This window comes from Limulus polyphemus, unplaced genomic scaffold (genome assembly GCF_000517525.1).
Source record: "Limulus polyphemus unplaced genomic scaffold, Limulus_polyphemus-2.1.2 Scaffold346, whole genome shotgun sequence".
Lineage (NCBI taxonomy): Eukaryota > Metazoa > Arthropoda > Merostomata > Xiphosura > Limulidae > Limulus > Limulus polyphemus.
Genome location: NW_013665956.1, coordinates 263504 through 290667, shown reverse-complemented (window position 1 = coordinate 290667; position 27164 = coordinate 263504). Strand labels below are relative to the sequence as shown.

At 38.1% G+C, this 27164-nt stretch overlaps 1 protein-coding gene across 3 annotated transcripts in view; it reads left to right on the top strand.

Annotated features, from left to right (window-relative positions):
- LOC106457569 (ribosomal protein 63, mitochondrial-like) overlaps positions 1-27164 on the top strand; it is an 86908-nt gene that overhangs the window by 32582 nt on the left and 27162 nt on the right. For all 3 annotated transcript variants that reach the window (XM_022383561.1, XM_013917001.2, XM_013917000.2), the window contains exon 2: positions 16692-16778. In XM_022383561.1, the coding sequence (XP_022239269.1) occupies positions 16702-16778 (77 nt within the window). In that variant the 5' untranslated portion in view covers positions 16692-16701. The remainder of the gene's footprint in view (positions 1-16691; positions 16779-27164) is intronic.

The window sequence follows — 27164 nt, the reverse complement described above, 5'->3', positions numbered from 1 at the left end:
TGAGTTAATAATATGCTAACCCTTGACTTGTTTAAGTGTAAGCCATCCATTCCAAAAATATTAACTTTCCCATTAAAATTATCCCACAAATCCAACCAGCCTATTTGCTCATCCCTACATTATATTGATCTAAGCCTGGCATTCAATCCTAGTGACATACTTAGTATCTCATCCACACAATTTGTTCTTGGCAATATCCCTGACAAAATCAAGCTATGACCCCATTTCTTAAATACCCTTATCAGTGTTTTATACTTATCAATAAGCTCCTCAGATCCATCTTTCTCTACATCATTAGCCTTAAGTGCTACATTACCTTTGTTCCATCCATGTGGTTGCTACTTCATTTTCTCTAGCCATTACATTTCATCTTTGTGTTGCATCAAACAACAAATGCACAAAAAACATCCCTAGGCCCAGACATTCTTCTTTAGGCATTTTCTCCAACTGAGTCAATGGTGACTGGAGACACCTTATATGTATGTAGAGCTGATATTCAGTAGTTATTCCGTTAGTATGCTTAGTAGAGCAAAGGTCTATCATGTGATAAGTCTTGTATTTTACTCCATCGTGAGGTACTGTAAATATCATGGAAATATTAAATTACCTTTACTGTATACAGCTGTAGTGAACCATGAAATGACATCCACTGATGATGTTTCTCTAACTATGTCATGCAGCAGGTGGTTGGTTCACTTTTGACTGCGTCTTTTCCAGTTCAGATCCCATGCTGTTCTGTTTCATGGCCTTCTTTGGATCCTGTGTCACCTGTGAACAATTTTGGTTAGCTTTTCCACCTCCCACATTTGCTTCTGGCTCTTCTTTTCCTAATGAAAAATAAGTACTTTCCTCACTGTTTGTTATGCTCGTAACTCAGGCATGTGACTTTATATCTCTTTTGCCTGTATATCATAATGACTAGTTAGTTTACTTCATGGGCCTCCTTCTGTCTTACTTCCATGTTGTCAGCATTTTCCATCTCCTCCTTGTCTTAGTGACTTCTTTCACTATGGCTTAAGGTTATGACCCTTCTATATTTCTTGAATCTCAATCTTTTCTGTACCCTCTGTCTACTTGGGACACTCCTTTTTCCTCTTATTTGACTCTTTCTTTTCTGTAATCTGCTTGTCTTTGTCTTATCTTTACTCCTTTGCAATATCTCCCTCCACCCTTAACATTTTCACTGTGACACTTCATTGTAACCCTAGTAATTTTTTGGAACCACCTATTCTTACTTGTTTGCCTCTTTGGCTTCCATTTCTTCCTCCACTGTCTATATTTTGAGCTGGTTTCTCTTCATTCTGGATGCTTTTCTTTAAGGTATTTATCTCCTTTCCTCCTCTCTCTTTGGAGGTGTTACTGATTCCTTGGAGACTTTTGGTGGTAACTCTTATTTGGAGCTGTTTTTTGGCTCTGGGACCTATGGTGACTGCTTCTTTTTCCTTACAAATGGAAACATTTATAGTCTTCACCAGTGATGATTTAGTTGAACAAGTTCTTTGTTAAAGTCTGTCTCTGCTTTTCCTAGGAGTTTCTTTGATTCTCATACTGAGCAAGCTCAATCATCTCCTTTGCACCTTCACATCGTGGTTATCTTGGTATCTAAGCTTCTTTATTCTCATTCTCTTTCTGTGCAAGGGGTTCTTTTGCTTTTGGAGACTCTGGTTTATCTCTACACGTCTCCTTCAGTTGGCTCTGGGAGAGCTATGGCACATATCCTGTGATTCGTTTTTTACCCTTATACTCTTCACTTATCCTTTCATATTTGTCTCTTGTAGTGGCTTGATTGCTCCAACATGATCCAGGCATTTCACCTAAGCTCTCCACCCAATTTGCTGCTTTACACCACTGCTTTTATTCTGGTTGTGAGGAGCAGTTCTCAACACTTCCAATCTCTCTGGGGCCTGGTCTTCATTGGAGTGATCTCTGCTTATCAAGATTCTGAAGATGTTTGCAACTTTTTTTGGGATTGCCAAAATCTTTGGTCCCATTTGTTAGGTCATCTCTAAGGTTGTTTATTATATCAACTGCCAAGGAGGCTTCCACTTGTGAGACCTGTGCTTTGCCTGTTTTTTTTTTTAATGTTTTTTTTTTGTTAAAGGCCTGTCTGTCTGATGATTGCTAGTTATTGAGGAGCACTGTACACAAATATTAGCTCTTTTTAGGCACTATTCCTTTTTTTTTAACCCTTTCCCTTCTACTTGCTTGTGATTGTAATCATTCGAACATCCATGACTTTTCTGCATCACATACTCTGTGATGAGGACAAGTTGATTTGTTTCCTGACTGCTTTCTTTTCTAAACGTCAGCTTCCAATAAGGTACTCTCCCTCTTCTCACAAGATTAGCTTTTCTCGTTTTGTGCTGTCCTCTATATGCAAGCTTTTTTAGAAATGCATGCACAAGCCTTTATCCTCCTACTGTTGGAATCCAAAGTTCCAACATGTCTCTCATGCAAAATCATCATGTGTCACCACTCCACCAACAGGACAGCACTGCTATCACGTGACGCATGTCACTCCCTCTACGTGCCACTGCCAAACCATTACTTCTCGTTTTGGCAGTTGTCGAGCTTAGACGTTCTTTTTTTACACTGTTCAGTTATAAGTGTTTTTTTTTCATTTTTTATGTTTTTTTATTTACTATACTTCACAGTTGTTGAGTTAATATTTTAAGATAGCATTACTTCTTCGTGTTTCCTACTTATAAATTCCAAAGTTACAGTCATCACTTCAGGTACTTCGCCAATGTATGATGCCGTATTATTAGCCACGGGCAACCCATTGGTGGATATATTTTTGCTCATTGAACAGTATGAGTCAACCATTGTTGCATACTTCGGCTCCACCTCCTCTTCAGCCTTTCGGGTCGGCCAGGCTGAAGACGATTTTTGACACCCCACCCCAGAGTTTGCTACGTCTTCCCGTTCAGTACATGATGATTCTGCTTGTCCATCATCGGTCTTTTCAGACTTTTTCTCTCAGGTATGTGATGTTTTCTCTCTTAAACTTGTCTACTTTGACCCTAGACCTTATCTCTTACATGAAACAACTTCCCAACCATATTTAGTATTTCCCCATCCCCTCAATATTAGGGTTCATGCAGACTGATTTGCCTCTAAACTGGAGGAGGGTGTTGGTATACCTCATCTCCCATGGACTTCGGATCAATCCACTCTTGCTTATTATTGGGCGGATTTTCCCTTTCTCGTTCAACAGCTGTTTGGGGGTGAACCTAATTACCCTGTTCAACTTACCCAAGCCCAATTTTCCACCTTCATCTCACCCTTACAACACTGTTAAGGTAACTTGCTTCACTTTACTTTCTATCAGAGGCTCCTCACAAGAACCCTGAGGGGTTTTCTGCTGAAATACTCTCAATCCTTACTTCAATGTTGGCTCGTCTGTTGGTCTGGGCTTTTTTGCTTCAAACGTGGTTTGTTTGTTGTTGGGACCTCTTGGGCCGTGATGCAGTTTTTGCATGGACCCATCTCCAGGCTCCTTATCTGAGGGACCTCTGCATGGTGCCGTTTTTGTGGAGTCATGTGTTTGACTCAGTTCCTGAGTCTTTGGAGTCACAGGTGGCCTTGAACCATCAACATTCTGCCCTTACTAACTTGGTATCTTGTTTGTCACAGTTGGAATTAAGCATGGCACCAATTTCTGGCCCATGACCTTCCCCTTCCCACCCTCTTGTGATGCCACTGTTTTACGATTTACTCGATGACACATGATCCACCAACATCAGTACTAGTGACTATGTGGTTGGTTTGGGCCCACTGGAGCTGGTCTCTTGAATTTTCTCACTGATGTCTGTATTTACAAGGTGCTCTCAGAGGGATACATTATCCCCTTTCGCTCCCTTCCTCCATTATTCAGTGTTCCCATTCCCTTCCATTCTCCTTGGGATCTCTCAACACACCAGCATCTGTCACAGATGGTTCAGGACTTCTTTGCACAACAGGCTATCGAACCAGCTCCACCAGGTTCACAGAGGTTTTACTCCCACCTGTTTGTGGTGCCCAAGAATACCAGGGACTGGTGTCCTGTCATTGATTTATTCCATCTCACTCAGTATGTTCACACTCCTCACTTTACCATGGAGACACACCTTTCTCTTTAGTGGACATTTTCTCCAGGTCTTTGGATGACCGAGGTGAACTTTTCCAACACTTATATTCCTGTGGCAGAGTGTTCCCATTAATATCTTTGGTTTGTCCATCAGGGGGTTGTGTACCAGTTTTGTGCCTTACCTTTTGACTTAGCCTCAGCACCAAATTTGTTTTGTCATGTGGTCTGCTAATTTTGCTCTACATATTCATGCCAAGGGGTTGCACTTCCATGTTTATATGGATGACTGGCTTCTTCTTGCTCATTGCAAATGGGAATTGGCCTGTCACACTTGTCAGCTCCTGACCGAAGCTGTGAGGGTGGGCTAGTTGGTCAAATTGGAGAAGTCTTTCCTTTGTTCTACCCAATACCTTATCCATTTGGGTTTTCTGCAACACCCATCTTAGTTGGACCCAACCTTCTTTCCAGCTCCATTCTATGAAATGAGCCATTTGGAAAGCCCTGTCTGTTCCCTCACTCACATCTCGTGAGGTTCTATCAATTTCAGGGATGTGGTTCTCCATGACTAATGGTTTATTTTCTTTCATAGGCCCCTGCTTCAGCTTCTCTTTGGATCCCGCTTTGCGGCGAGTGGTGCCTGGCTGGGTATTGTCTGTACTCAGAATGGGTACCACTTAGATGGCTATAACCAATCACTGTCAATGAAACTTTGCAAAAATCCTTTTGATACTTCTATATCCCTTCCCTCATCCACTAGGGGTATTTGAACAGGGCCCACCCATTGGTAGGGTCCCGCTTCCTCCTTGGTGGCCAGATTTACATTTGTTCATGGATGCATTTTTTCAGGGCTGGGATGACTTGGTTGATCACCAGGAGGTTTTGGGTCAACGGTCTGTGGAGGAGAGTTCTCTTCACATCAATGGTCTTGAACTCTTGGCTGTTCATCAGGCCTTGGATCACTTTCTTGCTCTTGCCTGTCACCGGCTGGTTATGATCCATTCTGACAATTCTTCCATGGTGGCTTATATCAATCACCAAGGTAGCACCAGGTCCAGATCCCTATGTTTTTGCACTATGGATCTTCTTCATTGGGCCCCCACACATCACATTTGTTTGATGGCATGTCATGTACCGGGTGCTTTCAATCTCATAGCTGATCATCTTTCCTGACTGAATCACATTTATCCCATAGAGTGGTCCCTGCATCCTACCATTTTTGGTGGCTCTGTCTACATCTCTGCACACTCCATATTGATGCCTTTTCCACTACCCTCAATCAGAAATTACCTAGGTTTTGATCCCAGGTCCCACATTCTCGAGCCTAGCAGCCAGGATTAGTCTCATCTGTTCCTCTATGTTTACCCTCCCATCTGTTTATTTCATGGGGTGGTCTCTCTCATCCATGCCACTCCATGCATGGTCCTTCTGATTGCTCCTTACTGGCCTGCTCAACCTTGGTTTCCTCAGTTGTTTGAACTGCAGGTGGTCCCTTCTCTTCCCTTCCATCCCAACCTACTCTGTCAACTTCAGACACCAGCACTCCATCTCATGGCATCCATCTTCACGCCTGGCTTTTGTCAGGTCCTTGGTGAGGAGTTCCAGTTTCTCTCGCAGAGTAGCTTCACATTTAGCTTGTTTCATTTGCCCTTCTTCTCTAGAGCATTTATCACTCCTGGGCATTGACCCAATGGTTGGCTGTATCTCTGAGTTTCTCATGTGGCTCTTTGAGAGGGGTTCTTTGGTCTCCTCGATTTTGGGGTTTCCATTTTTCCTGCTTCTGCAGGGTCTTTGCTTCCCCTGTCCTTTCCATGTTGATCTGTTCCATCCTGCTCCATAAGCCATTGGGGCATGCATCTATCCCAGACTGGGACATTAATGTGGTCCTTTATGCCCTCACTTTACCTCCGTTTTGAATCTCTGTTTATGTGTTTCCTGTTTCACCTCTGTTTGAAGGCATATTTCCTCCTCCTCCTGTCTGCAGGCATTGTAGATCAGATATTTTCACCCTCAACATTACCAGGACCTTGCACCACTCCTCCTAAATTATCCTATATCTAGATCGTGCATCCTTCCCAAGATCTCTATGGCTCAAGTAGGTCAGTCCTCCTTTTCCCCTATCTGCCTATCCTGTATATCTCATCTCTACCCTCGTTCTGATCCAGTTAGACTCTTCTGTCCTGTCTGTGCCCTCCATTGTTATATTGCTCATACAGCTTCCTTCTGGGGTCCTCATTCCCACTTTTTTTATCCCTTGGCAACCTTCCTCTTCATGTGATCTTGCCCTGGTTACACTGACCAGTTGGGTTTGATGTTTGATCCAGTTGGCCTATTCCTCCTTGTCTCCTACCCAGCACGATCTCTTTCAAATTTCCTCACATCAATTCGGTCACCTTACCTTCTTCCTTGCCTTTTGTCCTTGTTGGCCATTGGTAGAGATTCTAAGATCAGGCATGTAGACGACTCTGCACATGTTCATCTCCCACTACTTATACCACATCACTGTTTTTGATTTTTGGGTATCACCTGCCACCTGTGGCTATTCTGCAGACTTTGGCAAGGCTGTGACATGAGGTAAGTCCTCACTAATGGTTTATTTTCTTTCATAGGCCCCTGCGTCAGCTTCTCTTTGGATCCTGCTTTGTGGCGAGTGGTGCCTCACCAGGTATTGTCTGTACTCAGAATGGGTACCACTTAGATGGCTATAATCAATCATGGACATCTTGCTGTAAGCCATGTTCCTTGGCTATGTATGCTCACCCTTGAGATTGAGTGTTTCACAAGATCACTTTTGTGTAAATTCCTTGTGATAATCACATCCCAGACTGTACCAGCCGTGGACAGCATGGGTAGAGCAGAAGGGGATTGCTGTTCATCCCTACCATTCCTGGATATGGTTTGCTTTTCAAAATAAGATTTCATGATTACCCATTGCACTGTCTTGGGTGTTGCAGTCCCTCCAGACTCTTCGCTGCACTTTTCCCCTTTTGTCCAGCGGAGTACGGGAGTCGTTACCACTTACCAGTTTCAGGCCGCTGGGATGGTTGACCATGGAGGCAACCATTCAGTTCAGTGTAGGGTGGTGGTGTTTTGCTGGTGTAGAGGAAGTTATAACATCCTCTGGATGAGTAACTATTTCCCAGAGTTGAGACACACGAATGCAGTTCACTCCTCTGATTGGGTGGCCTCTTCCTATCCTCGTGTGTGGATGTTGGGGCCCAGTGAGTGAGGTTTTGGAGATTGAGTGAACCAATCACATAAGTCCTCACACAGGTTTCGGGTTATCCATCTTTCTCTCTTGACTTTTCTTCTGTGTTATGGGTTGCAAAAGGTCTATGTGGCCTGTTTCCACTTCCGTCCTGGGTTTTCCCTCATTGTGTGATGAGGTTGTTACTGACCTGGGGTCATTTCAGGCTGGTTTCACGGTCATGGGGATTGAGTGCATGTGATGCACTTTCCTCGGATTCTGGATGATACATTCCCAGATCCCTAGCATTAGGGTACCCTGTAACTTCTTGGAGTTGCATGTTAGGTTCCCTCTTGACTCTGGGACTTGAGGTGAAGATGGTATGATCCTCACCTTACCCTTGCAATGATGTCAGTACCCAGTGAGTGAGGTTTCGGATTTAGTTAACTTACCAAGCTACTTTAAACCATGGGTTACATCCTCACTTGCCCACTTTCTATCATGGGATTGAGTGACTCTGATTTCTGTTTAAGATCACATTGCTAAACTATCTTCTCCCACGTGGATGTGCTCCCTTTAATGTTCCACCATGTCTGGTCCTGATCATGTCGATGTTCCTGGCGAAGAGATATCTGGCTCAGATGTGATGCGGTACCCCTCTTCAGATAATCTGATCTGTTCCTCTCATTTAAGTGGTGTCCTCCGGATGCTTTTAGGGGATACATCTGTGCTTCTCTCATATCAGTCCCTCCTCCATTTCAAGGTGTGATTCAAGCTAATCTTGTGAGTGGAGGGAGAGTACCTTATCGGTAGTTATATTTATCCTAAATGAAAATGTATTTCCAACAGGTATTTCCCACTTGTCCTCCCCACAATATTTCGGTGCTCGAGTATTCCGCCAAACTTCAATGGGTATGCCTGTGAACTTGCCTCAGTATGCAGGTGAGGGCTCTTCCTTCTTCCACTTGTTGTTATGGTATGTATCTCATAAGTATTTGACCAAAAAGGGAATGGCCTAAGTCCCCTAGCCAACCTACATATTCTAACATTCTGCCAATCTTGGTGACATGTAACCATCAGCACTAAAGTTTCTTTATTCTTTGCTCTACTATCATAGTAATATTATAATTGTAAAACCTGCTTAAGAAGAATGCATACTCCTAGTGTGGTGCTATTCCACTAGGCAACCCACAGTATCATGAAAGACACACCACCTGCCCCTATTCCTCACTTCCAGTGCATTTTGTTTGCCTAGTCAAGAATGAGCCTTTAGTCCTGTACTAGTATTCACAGAGATTACTGCAATTGGATGTTATCTCACCCTCCTGTTGATGAAGGACTACAACATTATGATGAGTACATCATAGCTAGTGCAATACAAGAACAAACTACTTTTAGTTCATGATAGACATGTTCTGGCTAAGAAAAAATCATGACTACTATGAGGAATAGACCCAGATGGCTTAACAGAAACATAAAAGATATAATTAAAAATATAATCATTATAGGTTTAGGAAATTTAAACTTTTATTATTCTCAGGTGCACTGATTTTCAACACAGCAAATCTAGTTCTCTGACTTATTATTATGTTGTTAACAAAGAAAATCAAGTAAAACTATTTTTATTTAGCTTCCAACCACAGTCAAAAGACCAAATGAGTGTGTTTATGGTGGCTCTACTGGTGGCTTGAGAGCTCTCACTGAGAAAGTAAATCTCTTCAAATGTCTATGAAGAACTGTTCCAGACTAAGAAAATGAAACAGTAATGTTATTCTTTTCAGTTCATGTATGCCACCCATGTTATAACCTAAAGGTATCACTTTGCCTGCCAGTGAAAAAGATCAGTCTGCTTTCACACACTATATTCTAATTTACAGAAATCTTTCCTACAAGAAAGTACTTATGATACCTTAGGTGTATGACTCAGTATAGTATTTAGGTAATTAGGATGAAAGGAATTTATTTACTCTGACCAACGTTCATTGTTAAAACTACACAACTTATGTGTATGAAAATTTGTACAAAAAATTTATGTTAAATAAGAGGGTATAAAATGTGATGTGGCTGCATACTACAAATTTGTGCAAATTGTAAGATTTAGGGAGTTACAGAACTTAGAGAATTAGCTAAAATATTAAATTAGGATATCTAAAAGGACTTATGAAGAACAGTAAGCATATAATGATAGATTAGCAGATAAGAGTTCTTTCAGAGGTATTAGAGATAAGCAGAACATAAAAACTGGAATTGCAGCTTTGAAGGATGGGGAGGGGATACAGGCTTGGCTGCTGAGCTTTTAAATGATGTTATTTCCTTAGTTTTCACTAGGAAAGATGTTAACTGGATTCCTGACCCTTGAATTGATTTGGAGGAGATGCTTTAGAAGGGTACAATATGGAGCTTGTTATAGGAAAACTTGAGAGTTTGAAAATATGAGAGATTTTTTTTTAAATGTGTTGTTGGAGAAGGTCCAGAGAAAATCTACCAGGATGATTTTGAGTTCAAAGGGACTATCATATGGGTATAAATTGAAATCTTTTGACATGATTTTACTTTAGAGAAAGGCTCATTGGTGTTTTTGAGATTGCAGAGGTTTGGAATCCAAAAATGCAGATGACATTTTTATAATTATTCTGCAAGCTATAACATTATGGACACAAGTTTAAGGTATTAAAAACTTGGATACAGCTTCATTTAGGACAGTATTACTACTCTAATAGGATAGTTGGCCTCCAAGTGTATGGAGATCAGGGTTGGATATAGAAGGGGTTTCTTATGTGCATGTAGTTTGTTGTAGGTTGTCAAATAGAAAATAGGGCAGGCTAGATAGATAAATCAAAAGTCTTGTTTTTATCCCTTGAAAATGAATTAAGATTTGTTGTATTACTTTATGGAAGTGAAACATTCTATTCAAGTTAAATTGGTTTCTTTGTTGAGTAATCTCTATGGGCTAAATAGCATTCTCTTGTTTTTATGTTTCTTATGCAAATGAGAAATTGAATTTTAGGGGCAATAGTTTTAAGGTTTGAAAGTCCAAGTGCAGAATTATTCTTCAGTCACATTATCAAGGGTAGAAAATTAGGAACTTGCAGAATAATTTGGTCCAATCATGTGGATAGTATTAAGCTTACTTTTGTTGGGTAGCTATACAAGTTTAAAGGGCAACATAAAATATTTTTGTGGGTTTAGTTTGATGTGCGTAAGGAACTTTTTTTACCTTCTCCTTTCTTATTTTTGTGTAATTTCTGATGAATTTGTTTGTTTATTGGCTGGAAGGATGACATAAATAGGCTGAATTGCTTTCATTTTGATTGCTTTGGAATTAATATTCCTCCAGGGGAAGTCCTGTCCATGGCACGTTCCAGTAGTGATTATCATTTTGTGTTAAGCAGAGAAGATGATACTTGTTTGATTGTTGACTTCAGTTGTTTAGTGTTATTAACACACCCTCACACCCTAAAAAAATGTGCATTACACATTTCCTCTAGGTGACATTTGGGAGAAATGGACCTTGTATAGGCCTCTTCTGTGCACCCCATGGACCCTCATTTTGCACCTCTAGGAGAGTGCCACCACCTCTGGTTGGGAATCCCTGATTTAGACTTTCTTCCACACAAAATGTATTAATGATTAAAAGCACATTCTTCTGATATGATCACAAAATAGCTTTTCTTGATTAGTACTGCCCTCTATTGGTGCAAACTTTCAAAGCTCGCCACTAGCCTTCCACCTCCTGCATATCCATATGTAAATGGTTATGCAGCAGCTCTCCACAAACAGCAGTGCAACACAGCCCCTATTGTAACCAGTGCCATTTCCACTCCTTAATCACTTCTCAGTTGTCAGTAGTACTGTACAAACGTGCTTGTTTTTGCTTGCAAGTTTGTCAGCGTTTTCCTTTATACTACAGACTTAGTTTTTTTACTATGTTTTTGTTATTTCTTTATTTATAGGGGACATTTTGCTAGTGTATTGTGGATCCCACTCTGTGGTGAGTGGTGCCTAACCAGGCATACGTTTTTTTTGAAAATTCACACTGTCCATCCTGTGACCATGCTCAATGTCAATTACATTGTAGCTTTTCCTACCATGGACCTGATGTACAATTCCAGATGCCGCCAGATGTTGGTTATTCAATTTTCATCTATACCGAAACAAATATGTTGCAGTATTAGGTTACACACACTGTAGAGATGGGGTGTTCCATAGAACCACTAGTATTTCTCTCTAGTGTTCTTTTGCTTCATAAATATGTTTGTCCCAAACCGTACATTTATGGACATACATGAGTAAAGCAGACAGGGATTGCTGCCCATCTTTGGTGCTCAGTGCCATTGAGACTCTTCATACCACGGACCTGACATACATTTCCAGATGCTGCCAGGTGTTGGTTAATCAACTTTGTTGACGTGGTAGTTCTGCTTTTCAATATAGGGTATCGCGGTCAACCATTGCACTATCTATGGTCAGGTGGTCCTTCGAACTTTCCAACGTGTTTTCTTTTCTTCTAGTGGAGTATGGGAGTCCTCACCAAAGTCCTTCAAAGGTGTATGAATCCTGATTATTAACCTATAAGTGTGATGTTCTTTCAACCAAAGTTAGGTTATGTTTTACTGTATAGAAAGCAGTCTATAATTTGAGTTTTCCAATGACAGTTTTACAAGAAATATGCTATTCCTTTAAGGTATTGATAAGATTGACAAATAATTAAAAATCTGACATGATACCTCACCTCTCACACAGAATAGCTTGATCCCTCATGAATCTGCCTATGAGATTTGAATCTTACTAGAGTAGAGCTAACTTCCATCTAAAAAGCATGTGAACTGGGCTAGTGCATAATGACATCATGCAACAACAACCTCCCAGCAATGGGAGGGTGACACAATCTCTTTGTGCAGTAGCTTCCCCAAAGCACTTGCACTTGAAATAACTATACTCTTTTCCTTGGCATTGTGTAGAATATGTCTCAAAATTGATATCAGTTACTTGAGATTTGTAATGGTTTGCTACTGATTTAAATTTCATTAGTGTTCATACTTCACATAACCATGTTTCTTTTTTTACTTTTAATCCATTGAATGCCATACACCGTATATAACATGCTTGGAGGCAGACCATACCCTATACAGTGAATCAGCAGTCAATGGGTCAATTAGAAAAAAAAAAATTGTTAGGGTTCATCCTCATATGACAATAACTTCTGCTTTGTCCCATGATAGTGACAATGCCCATAACATGAGACCTGTGTTTATTGTGGCTACTGGTGGCTTATTATCTGTGGAGTCATGACAGCCATTGTTCAATGTGTCGTTGGTTCCTTCATCTATACTGGGCCTCCTCCTTCTGTCCATTTGACCAACATTCTTTCTTCCTAATTTAAACATGATCAGGATGATGATAATTTGACCAGCTATTTCCCTCACCAGGGTTTGTTTTAGGCACAGCTTTATCTATAGAGGAAAATCCTCACCTTTCTAGCCTCTTCTTTGACATGATTTCACAAGTAGGTTCTTTTCTTTCTCCCCCCCTTTGTCTTTTGATTCCTCCCATGTTTTACTACATGAAACCCATAACTCAAGACTATTTTGTCTTCCTGCATTCACCTAACATTAGGGTCTATGCAAGTTAATTTCTTGAACAACTGCACACCAGTACTAACATGCCTCATCCTCCTCATCTACTTATCATTTTGTCCTGCTTACAGCCATTTTTAATTTCCATTCCTTGATTACCAGTCTTTGGAATCTTTTTTACGTGATTGCGAGGCAGTCCCCTTAACTTCTATATCCCTTTCCAGCACCAAGTTTTTGTGCCTTCATCTCCTTATTACCACCCTCCTGCTTCATCCCTCATCACTCCACCTTGTGTCTGAGGCACTTCATCATGTTCCAAAGAGGTTTTTTGGGGACTGGTGTCAGATTGTCAACGGGTTAACTCTCATCTGGTTTCTTATCATCCCCTTGTTGCATATTGAGTTTCTTTTCTCTGCAGTGGTTCTTTTCACCCAGACTGTGAACGACCAAGCTTGATGTTTTGAACATCTTTTTACACATTTTGATTGCCCTGTCCTCCAAATGTTTTCTTTGCTTTGTCCATTGAGATTGGGTCTTCCAGTCCTATACTTTTCCTATTGGCATTGCATTTGCTCTTTATGTCTTTAATTGATCCATGGGAGTATTTGCTTGCCTTGTTCACTGATTTGGGCTGAGGTTCCATTATTACATGGATAATTGGCTTCTCTTCACCCCTTTTCAAGATAACTCCTATCAGACCTCCATTCTTACATGGGAGGCTGCTCAGGTAAGTGGGCTTGTCCAGACTTCCAAGTCTTATCTCACATCTACCCCATATTTGGTACATCTGAGCATGTTCCTTAACTCCCATCTCAGTTGGGCTCAGGCCTCACCACTTTGATTACAAACAATAGAATGTCTTGTCATTCAGATTTGTGCTTCTCTTTTTACAACCTGTGCACAAGGTTCTTTTGTTTTGGGGAACTCTGGCTTCCCTCATATTACTCATTCCTTTAGGTCACACACACATGCATCTCCTCCAGTGGAAATTGTGGAACCAGTAGAATCTTCCTCGGGATCCATTGTCCTGGATTGTGTGCCACTCATTTCCCCTTCTTAGGGATTTGTATTGGTGGTTCAACCATGCCAACACCACTATGGGCATCCTCTTGTCATTCCTCCCCTACCCTATTATACCTCCATCTCTTCACAGATGCTTCTCTGTCAGGCTGGGGCATGTTTGAACAGCTACATGAATTTAGCCATGTGAGCTCTGGAGGAAATGTTCACTTTTTCTCACCATCTTTGAACTTCTAAATGCTCACGAGGAATCTTTAAATTTCCTCCCTACTCTTTTGGATCAGTTGGTCATGATCCCACAGTCGTTTTTTATATCACTTGTCATGGGGGTATCAATTCCAAGATACTTTATTTGCAGCAGTGGACCTGCTATTTTGGACTCATTCCCATTGGATTTTGTCTTGCTTCTTCTGACCATATAGGGGTCTACCACACTCAGGTTTTTCATCAATGTCTTTGCCATTCCTCTCAACACCAAACTTTTACCCTCTTCTGGTCCCCAATTTTTCATCCTCCAGACCTATGAGTCAATGCCGTTAGCCAGGAATAGTTTAACTTTTTCTGTATGCCTATCGTACTCTTAACCTTCGTCCTTGTGCCTTTGCTTTAATGTGTGACACTTGTTGTCAGGTCCTGTTGATGGTGCCTCTTTGGCTAGCACAATCCTGATTTCCTCTGCTTTGTAAGTTAATGTCAGGCCACTTCTGCCCAATTTCCTCTCTTTCTTACCCCAACCACACACACATTTTCTTTCACATAGGGGTGTCATTCCTTTCTCTTCAAGTATTTGATTTATCCAGTCCCTTGCCTGCAGTACTGGAGTCTGCAGTTGTCTAGCCTTTTTCTTATCCCATTCCTGTTGCCCTTCCACTCTGTCTGTCTATCAATAGAATTGGTGAATTTTTTGACATTGATCCATCTGCCACTTCCTTCCTCCAGGCCATACTACTGTAGTCCATATTCTGGCTTTTTTCACATGGTTGTTTGACCATGGATTCTTAGTTTCCACTATTGCTGGTTATCAGATGGCTTTATCAACAATATTTTGCCTTTCCAATTCCCCTCAGGTTCTTTTTTTTTTCCTGTCCTCTCCACTTTGTTCCAATCCTTCCTTCTTCATCAACTCCCTTGTCTTACTCCCATGCCTGATTGGAATCTTGATTAGGTGTACGTGCACTCTGTTCAAGCCATTGGCTTTATGTTCCACCTCACTATCTTTCTCTGAAGACATATTTCCTTCTTTTCCCTTGTGGTTATTCTTGTTTGGACATATATTCCATCAATGCTGACTGAACATATTTCTCAAGTGATCATTCTTTCACCAATCCTTAAAGAGATCTTTCAAGCTGACATGTGAACATTTGGCTCCTATTATCTTCATAATCTTATTGATTTGGCTTCTATAGGATTTTGACTCCATCCAGTCAGTGTTCTTCAATAAAACTACAAACCATCTTTGAGAAAGTGAAGTTCATTTTCTTTTACATTACACTTGTCTCACCCTCTTCCCTCATATAGGATCCTGCCAGATGTTGCCTTCCAGGATATGCTTATTTCTCAAAATATGCATCAGGTGAAATAACTGAAAGCACTTAACCAATCCTCCCTGGCTCTACCAATGCCCAATTTTGAGATAGGGTGTTCCATAAGACCATTAAAGGTATCCTCTTGGTATTAAAATTGCTTGGTTGCCCAAGCCAGACCGTATCATCCATGGACATTCATGGAAAAAGCTGGTACCAGAAAAGTATCTGCCTACTTCTTTGGCTCACACTTGCATACTTTTAAGTATAGGGTTTCAAGCTCACCCATTAAACTGTCTCTAGTAAAAGAACTTTCCAGTAGTGCCCGATGGGGATCTGGGCACTTCTCCAGATCTCCCCAATGGAAATATATTCCCTTCTTCATGTGGAGCATGGGAGACTCTTGCCGCTTACCATTTTCTTACTGCTGGAGTTATGGACTTTGGAGAGTTCCTTACTGACTGTGTACAGCATAATACAGTGGAAAGTAAGGCAGTGGTGGCACTGTCTGTGTAATGCAGTCACTTCTGAAATAGCTAGTATGCCCTTCTTCTACTGCAGGAAGGGTTTGTCTCTCCTGTCTCTGTCTGTCCAGATGAGTCAGATACCATACATTCTGATTGCGCTCTAACCACACTACACTTCTTGGCTTGCTGACCACTTGTGTGCAGGTGCTTGGTTAGTCATGTAAAAATTCTGCCCATCCCTGCAAAACTTGGAGATCTTTTGCATTTTCCTCTGATTTTATTCCAGGTGAAGAGTATACCATGATCAAGATGAAAAGCAGTATCGCACAGTTGTGCACCTATGGAGCCCTGTCATCAGGTGTCACATTCCATGGGCCTTTTATTCTCACTTTTTCTGAAGTGAGTTTATCTAGCTTTAATATTTGCACCAGGCCCTCCACCATTTCAGTAAAGAGGTGAGTTTCATCTTGAATTTTAATGTTTTCCTTACCAGAAAATATATTTCCAATTGATACCTCAGCACAGTTTCCAACCTGTCCTTCCCACTCTGGTGCACTTTCTTCTTGTCTCATCTAAGAATAAAGTTAATTCGAATGCAAGTGCTTAGTGGAGCTTCCGTGCAAGAAGTTTGTGTTGCACTAATATTGGTGGAGGGCTATTGTTGCATAATGTTATCATGCGCTAGCACAGTTCATGTTAAACATTTGCTTTTTTGGTGAGAGTTAGCTCAAGGCTAGTGGCATGCAAGTCTTATAGGCAGATGTTCAATAGATAAAACCGATCTGTATGCGAAATTATCTTTTGTAAATACTTTCTCAGGTGAAGAAAATGTTAAATTTTGTCTTCTTGTAGATAGAACAATATGCACCTGACCACTCTTCTGTTCACAAGAGGACGTTTTCACTTTGTAAAGAGAATTCCTGGAAATATTTGGATTGGGTGAGTTTCTATTTCATTAAGTAGAGAATATATTACCTTATCTATTAAAACATTGCAATGAACAGTTAACTTCATTTTGATTAACCTCTGCTGCTGAATATAAAAAAAACAAAATAATTTCAAAACAGATATTACAGTTTAGAGAAGTGTTTAATACCACTCAGGATTTGGTTAGGACACTGTATGTATGGTGTCAGATTTTTCCAGTTTAGTTCTACTGAATCTGATAAACCTTTACTAAGTGATACTAAAAAAATGTTTCAGTCTAATGGTTATTAATGTTCAATCAAAGAACAACCTTGAAGAGAAAGTTGTCAAAGAAAGTGTGCAAACGTTTCTGTAGCTAGGTTTGCATATATTAAATAGTTGAAGCACTGTTAACAAAAATACAATGAAATACCCCCAAAAAAAGTTAAGTGAGTATGTTAATTTTTTTTAAATCTTCCTACAAACCAGGGCCTAACTAAGAAATTTTGTCACTCTGGGCATTCCACATATAAAAACACACTATGTGGTATATTTTTATCATTTATTGTGTTAATAAAAATCTAGGACTTGAGTAAGAATTCTTTGATTATAAATATTAAGACTGGAGAAAAAATATTTGACTTCAAAGAAGCTATGATATTTCTCTTATCTTTTTCTCATTTTCTATATATCTGTATGTCTACAGAGGTATTTCCTACATAGCAGTAAACAAGCCATAATACCTAAATATTAGAACTGTTCAAGTTTTGTGAAGGTTCGACTCTTCTTTAAATTTATTTAGTACTTTTGATCAAAAGGGGACAATTAAGCACCCATGACATGAAACTTTCATGTTGTAAAACTAAAACTCATTAGTAATGCTAAATAATTAAATAATAAGAATTCTGTAACTCATTTTTATCTCTGAAACTCATAATGTGGTTGGGAGCCCAAGCCCCATATGTTAATCTAGCTTTGCTACTTCTCCATTTTTTGACAGAAATTCTATTTCACAAATGCAAGTACCTAATGTGACAAAATAACTGTAAAAGTAATACTACATTTTGAAAGCTTTTTTTTTGTTTGTAAGTAATTTTTTTATTTTTACTAGATGTTCTCAGGAATTACAATTTTTTTCAAGCTGTGTAGCTACTGCTACAGGTTGTTTATAATATTGTTTTTATATGTTTATATAAAATTTGTTACTTTAATATTTTTAATATTATTTTAGTAAATTGTAAAACATCACAGCAAATTATATCATATGAAGGTTAAGTCTTAATTCAGTATTGTTTTGATATGCAAGCATATTGTGTGTTTCCATCATCTTTATTAATTTTAGAAGTGTTCAAAATTTTTTGCTTATTCTGTTTCTATGTAGTTTTGGCTTAAACATGTAGTCCATAAAACTGCTAAAATTGTTTCAGTCTAGTTACTCTCGCCCTACGAGTATATTGCAATCAGGTCTATGTGTTTCCGTATTTAGAAAACTAATACACCAATGTAAACAAATATTTTACCCAAGATGAGAAGTCAGTATGGGACAGCCCTCCCCAAATTTGGTCCTGATCTAAATTCGGATGTGGATTCTGGATCACTTTGAAGCATTTTTTATAATGGGGAGATAGGACATTTTCATAGTTTTCACTTGATTTGATGTGATTGGATTTGTACCAAATTTTGTGGGCACATTAACATTGATACTCCTCATCACACTACAAAAAATGATCCGGATTGTTGATCATTCTGGATCTGAGAAGGATTTTCTGAGTTTTCAAAGGTGAAATTTTATGTTATCCAATCTCGAAAAGGAGCAGCAGGGCATGGGTATGCAATCTCTCTGGTTGCTCCTGTTGTCATTGTGACTGTTATTCTTAATAGCAGATAGTATCTACTTTGCCCACAGGGGTTTTGTAGCAACTTCCCAAATAAGTTTAGGAAAGGGTCAACATCTGCAAAGTCCATCACTGAACAAATGGATGATGTCTATTTCTAGCCAACAAATGCTGTGAAAGAATGACCTAGTCACAGGTGATGTTATGCAAAGAAAAAAAACCAAGGTTTTCTGTATCAGTACAGAGCCTTGATACTTTTTAGAGTTCTGCTTAGTTTCATCATGGATAGTTCTCCAGATATTTGTCTCACAGGAAAGAACTGACAATCTATTCACTGATCCTGTAGAGGAAATTGCCAGTGTTCATGCAGATACACACACTGTTTTTTGTTGTGTCATGAATAAAGATTGTTTTCACTTTCCTTCTCACATATCCAATATTCTTATTTGTCACACAGCCAGTTTTCAATTTCAGATTATGTCATTAGTTTCTTATTTGATTTTCTCGTTATTAAGCACACCAAGCTAACATTTGCAAAGAAATCAGTTCACCTGATAATACCACATTGCCTTGTAATTTCAATTTATCCATTAACTCTACATGCATAGAGTTGCTCAATTGGACCACGTCTATTTTGGAGAATTAATGTATACTATAAATTCTAAATATCCAAATTTTCTCAATGTAAATTTTGTGAAATTTGGTAAGCTTTTAGTAAATATAACAAGTAGGTTGTACAAAAAAACTTTTAAAGAATTTCTACTAAACAGATTTCTTCAAATTTACTTTAGTCAATCTGACTCAGACTCTGACTAAACTGAGTACAAGTCAGTTTTCATCTTTATATTCTATCTATTATTTTATCTACCATAACACTATATGATTTTATTTAATTTGACTGACTTTGTTACCATCACAAAAAAATCAGTTACATTTTTTTGTAGGATGACCGCAGATTGTAACAGAAAATTACAATTATTTATCCAGAACAGCCTCAGGCTTATAACAGTTGACATCTGTTTTAATTTAATTTATATTTTTTTATAGTTTTTGAATTGTGTCTAACTGCTAAACTTGTATAACAAAAAAAATCATCCACCAGACAATATGCTCAGGTTATGGTAAACAAAATATTGAATTACATAATGCATGTGCAAGTGTGTGATTCACTGAGAAATGTATTTAATTTTCTTTTTTAATTTTTTTTTTCACTAACTTAAGTTTCTAATTTTTATGTTTTAGTTACCTTTATAACAACAGATAAAAAAAGAAATTTAGTACTTATGAATTGTCTTGTACATTTTAGCACTGAAAATATTGATAAAAGTTAAACAATTTTTGATATAGTTGTTGTTTGTGTTTTACTGAATTTTTATTTACTTCAGATATTCAGTTTAAAAACAAAATAATAACATGCACAAAGAATACAATGTCTTATAAATTATTATTAATCTGGCTTTCTAACTAATCTATAAGTACATTAAAATAATTCCCTTACCATGCTCGAGGTGAACTTGGTAATGATAACTTTTAATTTGTAGACCGAATAATTCAAAAGCTGTGAACTGAATGGTCTAGCATTATATATAATACAATAAGTTGAAGTTTCTCTTTCTATTGGTTGTAAGTAGTATAATAGCAAACGTGAGAGAGAATTACTGACAATTTTTAGAAGACAGTATGTAATACATGAGCATTGCATATGATTTTATTTTTTATGGTTTTTATTTCTCTAAATAAAGATGATTAGAGGCTATAAAATTGGATTAGTAACTCAGCAATATCTGTACTTTAAGTTTGTAATTTATATTAAAACTCAAAAGCTGACATATGGGTAGAAAGAATGTTTAAGTGGGCAATTCCATGCAAAAGTGCCATATGGTACATAGAAGTGAAGACTGAGGATATATTTAAATATTTTTCTTGAAGTTAAAAAAGTAAAACTTGTATTAAAATTAGATTTATTAACTATGTGTTTATACCAAATTCATTGACATAAATTAATAATACAGCTTTTAAGTTTTGAATGTAATTCTGTAAAATGTCATGACATGCCCACTTTAACCTCCAGCAATACACATAGGGTTAAGAAAAAATGAAATATTTATGAATAAGTATTCTTAGAAACCCTTATAGCTGTGAAATACAAATGTCGCCATATTATTACATTACAATAACATTAATAATAACTAGGAGAAATAATTATGCTTTTTGTACAAAAAAATTATTTTGGTTGTGGTATTTTGTATTTGAATGGGAAAAGTTTATAAAAGGTGAAGGCAGTTCTGTTTATTGAAAATAATTTAAACAATTAAGAGATCTGCCTGCCTAGAGTACTCTGATATGAGGTTAGTTATGTAGAGCTCTTAAACAAATTTGATGGCTGTGAAGGGCATCTCAATGACTGAAGTTAAACCTGTTTCATAGCATGTAATACCCCATCAAACACATCTAGTACAAAAGACAATCTGAACTGAATGGTTCTGATAAAAAATGACAAATCTATTGACTTATTTAGTAAGACACACCAGATCTTGTAACGCTTTCAAAACCTGGATACTAGAGGCAAGTATTAAAACTCAACAGGATGACAGTACCAGTACTTCAAGTGTCTATAAACAAATGAGTAAATAAACTGTAGAAATTATAAACTTCTGAATTTAAATCTAACAAAGCTCTAGTAGAATAAAACATAAAATTTACAAGCAACACACACACACACACACCTTCATGTTCTGTTTGTGTTACAGCTACCAAAAAAGCTAATGGCTCTCATTATGGTTTATTGCTCTTTAGATTGAGGATTACTACTGTGAGTGCAAAAGACTAAACATCATCTTTTAGATTTTCGACTATGATCTTGTCTGCATAAGTATGCACACTACTTTTTCTTCTGTTTTAGGTGTAATAAAGATTTTTTCTTGAAAACTTGTCTAGTCTCTTTATTCAGTACCCTAAATAACTCAATTTAGTTGTCAATTGCGGATACTTTACAAATTTCCTACCTGTTCCTGCTGTTAATGTCTTATGATATACTTCTTAGGAAATAAATTTTCCTGAGAATGCCATAGTTATATATTGTTGTGGTTCCATCTACAATTTCCTGAATTTTCAAGCTGAGCAGCAAAGAATACAGAGCTATTAGTTTCAGCCAACAGCTCAGAAGATTCCAGTCAACCCACAACATCAGCACTTTGCCAAGCAGCTAAGTAGGCAAGGATATTAGTACCAGCTGTTGAATAATCAGGTCTGAAATGACCAGCAACAAGTGGTGAATGCTGTAAAAAATGCTCTGAAAAAGTAAAGGAACACAAATCAGGCTTGGCCACCAGCCTGGGGAGAGAACAGCAAACTGCAAAGAGATTAGTGGTCATCATAGTTCTGTAAGGGCTAGATAAAGCTTGTTATGTGCCAATGAGGGTATAAAATTGAGTTTCTAGTAGTCACAGAAGTGGCAAAAAGCCTAGTGGACTTTGCAATTTTTCAAGCCTTCCAAGTGAGATCCCAGCTATGGCCAGTGAAACTGACTTTGTTCTGGCAAATTACAATAGGCTAGATGTTAGAGGAGAGATGGATCTCTAATTCAGTCTTAAAGGTGTTGCTCAAAGAATGGATTATTCCCAATCTCAGATCTGCAATTGGCATATCTGTGATAGACATGAATCCCTGGCCCAGTCTACGAGATGTCATTTACAGAATGAATCATTCTTGATCTTGTATCTGGATTCAGCATCCTTGATATGGATATACCACAGAGCTTGTTTATAAAACAGGTGAGTCATTTATTGCTGTAGAAATTATCTCTATTAACAGTGGACAGCACAAATGTATGCAATAGAGAGAATAACAATATCTTAATGTATATAAGTGGTGTTCCATGATTTAATCTGGATGAAGTATAATGCATTGGTGTCTAGTAATGACATTATAGAAGTCATGCATGAATTAAACTTTTTTTGTGTACAGAAAGCTGGCCGCATTGGCTCAAACAATCACCTGTTTAATAAGAGATAAAGTCCTGGTATTGTGTTTATAACTATAGGCATTTAGCTATGTAGTTGGATGCTAGAACTGTATTCATGATGAATGAACTGGCAGTAACTGATAATAACTGTAAAATTAGGGTTATGTCTATCACACCTCGGCTTAAAGCAAGTATGCAGCTGCATACACACCTACGGTCGTTAGTTGAGGAGTATGCTGACACTCTAGACCTAATGGACCAAAATAAACTCAATGACTTTTTGGGTGAATATTCCAGTCCATTTGTGGAACCAGGTGGCAGATTACTGGGTTGAACAGCAGTTACTCAGCATAGACACAGGTGATGCACATCCAGTAAGACAACTGCTGTGCAAGCTTCCTTTGAGTACTAGGCAGGTCACAAGCACTGAAATACAATGAATGCTGCAGGATAGGATCATACAACCTTCAGAGAGAGTTTGGTTAATGATTGTCAAGGAGAAGGAAGGTATTCCAAAGTTTTGGTTGATTTTAGAAGGGTGAACATGGAAACTTGTATTTAACATGTTGGAAGGTTTTCATTGTTTCAACTTCCTGGATCTGGCATCTAGATAGTGGCAAGTCAAGTTAGGTGATGAAAGCAAGTCTAAGACTATTTTTAGCACAAGAGATGGCTTGTATGAAGTCTGCATAATGCTGTTTAGTCTTTGATGTACCAGCTCTTTTGAACAGCTGATGGAATTTATATTTGAACTGCAACAGAGGAGATGCCTGGCCTACATTGACAATATTTTGGTGTTTAGCCACAATTTTGAGTCCACATTTATCAACCTGAAGATGGTATTCCAGCGCATACACAAGGCAGGCTTGAAACTGAAACCAGAAATTTTTTGCTCATGCAAAAATAGCTGGAGTTTCTGGATCGCATTGTGGGGAGAGATGGAATTTTAATGGACCCAGCTAATATATAACTGCAGTGAGAAATTTGCATTAACCTGTAATGAAGCAAGAAGCTCACAGTTTCTTTGGTTTCACATCAGTTTATCAGTGATTTGAGGCTAATTTCTTAAAGATAGGAGCACCATTGTTGGCTCTCATGAATGTGGAAGCACAATTTGGATGAAGCGAGGAATGTGATTATCCATTCCAATCTCTGAAACTTGCTTTAGTGAATGCTCCAGTTTGGCCTATCCCTGTCAAAACCGCGAGTTTCTATTGGACATTGATGCCAGTGACAGTGGAGTTGTAGCAGTTTTATCACAGTTGCAGGATGGAATAGAACATGTAATTGTGTATGCTAGTCATACACTTATGGCTCCTGAATGCAGATATTGTATGGTGAAAAAAACCTGCTTACAATGGTATTATTCATAAAACACTCACAATTACTTGTATGATAGAATGTTCACCATTTGGTTGTACTCTGCTTTACTGAGGTTGTTAGTAAACTTTAAAAACTGGGAGAGGATGACAGCACATTGGATAATAACATTGAAAAAAATATTACTTTCTCATAGTTCATCACCAGAGCCCACAACATGGTGAGAACTTGTCCATTAGTGAAATGTTATGACCCTGACATCACCTAGGAGTTAAATATATGGCTATTTGTACCCATAGTGAATGTAAACAATGTAGCAAAAGACTCCACTAGTGGATGGATCCCAGAGTTAATTTTCCAGGAACTCTGAAATGAAATGAAAGACTCTGACCTAGTGTGGGTAGCAAGGCCAATCCCACCCAGCACTGGTTGAGAAGCATATTATGCATGTGTATAACCTGTGGCACCTGTACAAGCAGTTCAAAATGCAAAAACGTGCACTGTACCACTGCTACTAACCCACAAAGACGTGGTTCTCCAACATTATTGCAGCTAGTGGTCCCTAGAGTTGTGCAGCAAGACATTTTCTGGACTTTGCACAACACAAAGACTAGAGGGAACCAAGATGTAGCATGCACGTGTGCTAACATCTGTCACTAGTTCTTTTGGTCTTAAATGAGTTGAGATGTTTAGTTATGATGTAACTTTCTATGATGTATACCACCCAGAGAAAGAATTGGCTGAGACAGAGTAAATTCCAACAGAGAATTGTTGGATCTCTTTTGCAAAGGATAGTCTTTGATATTGCTGTTCCACTTCTACTGACTGCAAAAGGTCACCAGTACATACTCGTTGCTGGTGGCCCAATCTTATCAATTAGTTGATATGCTATCACAGACAGAAGATAATGTATTAATTGAGATCTGAATAGCATGATTCAGAGCACCAGAAGAAACCCACACATACCAGGGAGCTAACTTCAACAGCCAAATGTTTGCTGAGTTGTTTAAAGGGTTAGATGTGATGAAAACTCGTACATCACCTTACCACCTTAGTCTGATAGTTTGGCAGAATGGATAATACAGACTACAAAGCAGATAATTATGAACTTAATGCAGACTGGGACAAACACTTTCTTTATGTGATAACAGCATATAGAGCAAGAGAACAGGGATCTACAGGCTGTTTGGATAAGAAGTGCTACTCCCTGTAGCATAATGTATGGTCCTCCTCCATGAAAAGTTTCCAAGAGTATTTAGAGTAGTTGAGATCAGTATTGATTGATACATGAATTCACCTGAAAACAACACTGGAAGGCAGTACATTAATAAAAGACGTGTTATGATCAGATGGTGAAAGAATGGATGTTTCAGTGTGGTGATAAGGAGTGGTTGTATTATATGCCAGTAGCAGAAAAGCAACTTGAATTCAGCTGGATTTGTCTGTACTTGATACTCCAAGTTGGTACACTTACATGTGAGTTACAGTGGATACAAGGCATGCAAAAGTGATAAGCTGCTTTGGTTTATCAAATACAAGCTTTTGGTGCACTGGCTTGATGAATCTGCTGAGGAGAATGAGGAAACCAACTTGAGTCATCACGATCTATCTGAAGAGGGGGAAGCTGCAAAGACTTACTTGACAGGTTATAACAGACCAGATGAGGATTTGCTGGAGATTAAAATGATTACCACTTACAATCTATGGTCAAGATGCTAACATTGGCCTCCCAATTGATATAGGTGGGACTAATTGACCATCATGAGCTAAAACAGGTAGTGAAAAGATAGCTGTGACCTTTGTTTTTTGAGCCATCAAGTAGCATTGGAAGGCTTTATATATGCATTACATTGTATAGATACTGCTCAGGTAGTCGAAAGATTACAGACTGAAAAGGTTTTGCAACCCATAATTCCCAAGCTATTGGGTAGTAATGTCTGGCGGAAAGTGTGAATTACATTTTGCAACTCCTTTTTTTTTAATCATTGATGATTAGGGCAGTCACTGATCTGCATGATCACAGACTGAAAGGAAGTGGTATTCTTTGCTTTCCTAGCTATCAGGTGATGCACATTGTGTATGAACTACATTGTATGATTTCCACTTGATTATGAAAGTTAGGTTAAATGTTTGGTCAAGAAACCAACAACTGAAAGGGATTTGTGACTGTTACTGTCCAAGTTATTGAGTAGAATTATTATCTGAGTATCAATAGTTAGTTGATGTTTAGGATAAATAGTTGTAATTTTCTGTTACCATCCGCAGTCATTTTAGGATGAAGAAAAGGGTAATTTAGATTTATTTAGTACTTCTTATGATAATTACAAGGTCATTCAAATCGACCAAGACCATATAGAATTATGGTAGAGAAAATAACAGATAAGATATACTACATTCCTGTAAGGGTAACTTGTTCAGACCACAGGTTTTGAATTGTTCAGTATACAATTTCAATCTTTGCTATCACTGAGTCACTTGTGGTAAGCCAAATTAATTATTTTAAATCACTTGTAGCTGAATTATAATACCAGTTACATTGTAATAGTTATAAGACATTGTATTCTTTATGTGCATTTGTTATTATTTTATGTTCTAAATTGAATATTTGAAGTAAATAATTCAGTAAAGTGAGAACAACCTTACCAAAAACTAAGGTAAATGTTTATTGACACTTTAACTGCAAGAAAAGTACAAGACCCATATATACATACTAAATTTCTTGTTTTTTATTTATATTTTTTAATCATTATTATAAAAACAACTAAAATGAAAAAATCAGAAACTTAGTAGGTTAGAAAAGAAAACTTAAATAAAATTTTGCTGGGTGATTTTTGCTTTGCAACTAATGTAGTAGTTAGACACAACTATGGTTCACAGAGCAGTAAAATAAAAATTCAGTGAAAGCATTTGTTAAAAAGTTAGAGGCCTAAATCTCTTAGGATCAATAATTGTAACTGTCTATTACAACTTGCAGTCATTCTAATAAAAAAACATGCTTTTGATTTTATTTCATACTTTTCAACTTTTGACACAGATGATTTTGTTGCATTTTGTGTTGTGGTAGAGAAAATAAGAGCCAGTTTTGTTAAAAATTACTTTCTTGTTATTAATTTAGGAGGTTCTAGAGGTTATGAAATGAGATATAAAAACTCTTAAGATTAACAAAATTATTTTTATTTGTAACATGAAAATTACCTTGCACTAAGATTATTCAAATTCTGAGTCAGACTTGTTTCCTAAATTCACAGACAAATCTTTAGCCAAAATACTTAATTAAAAAATCTTTTTTTTTTTTTTTTT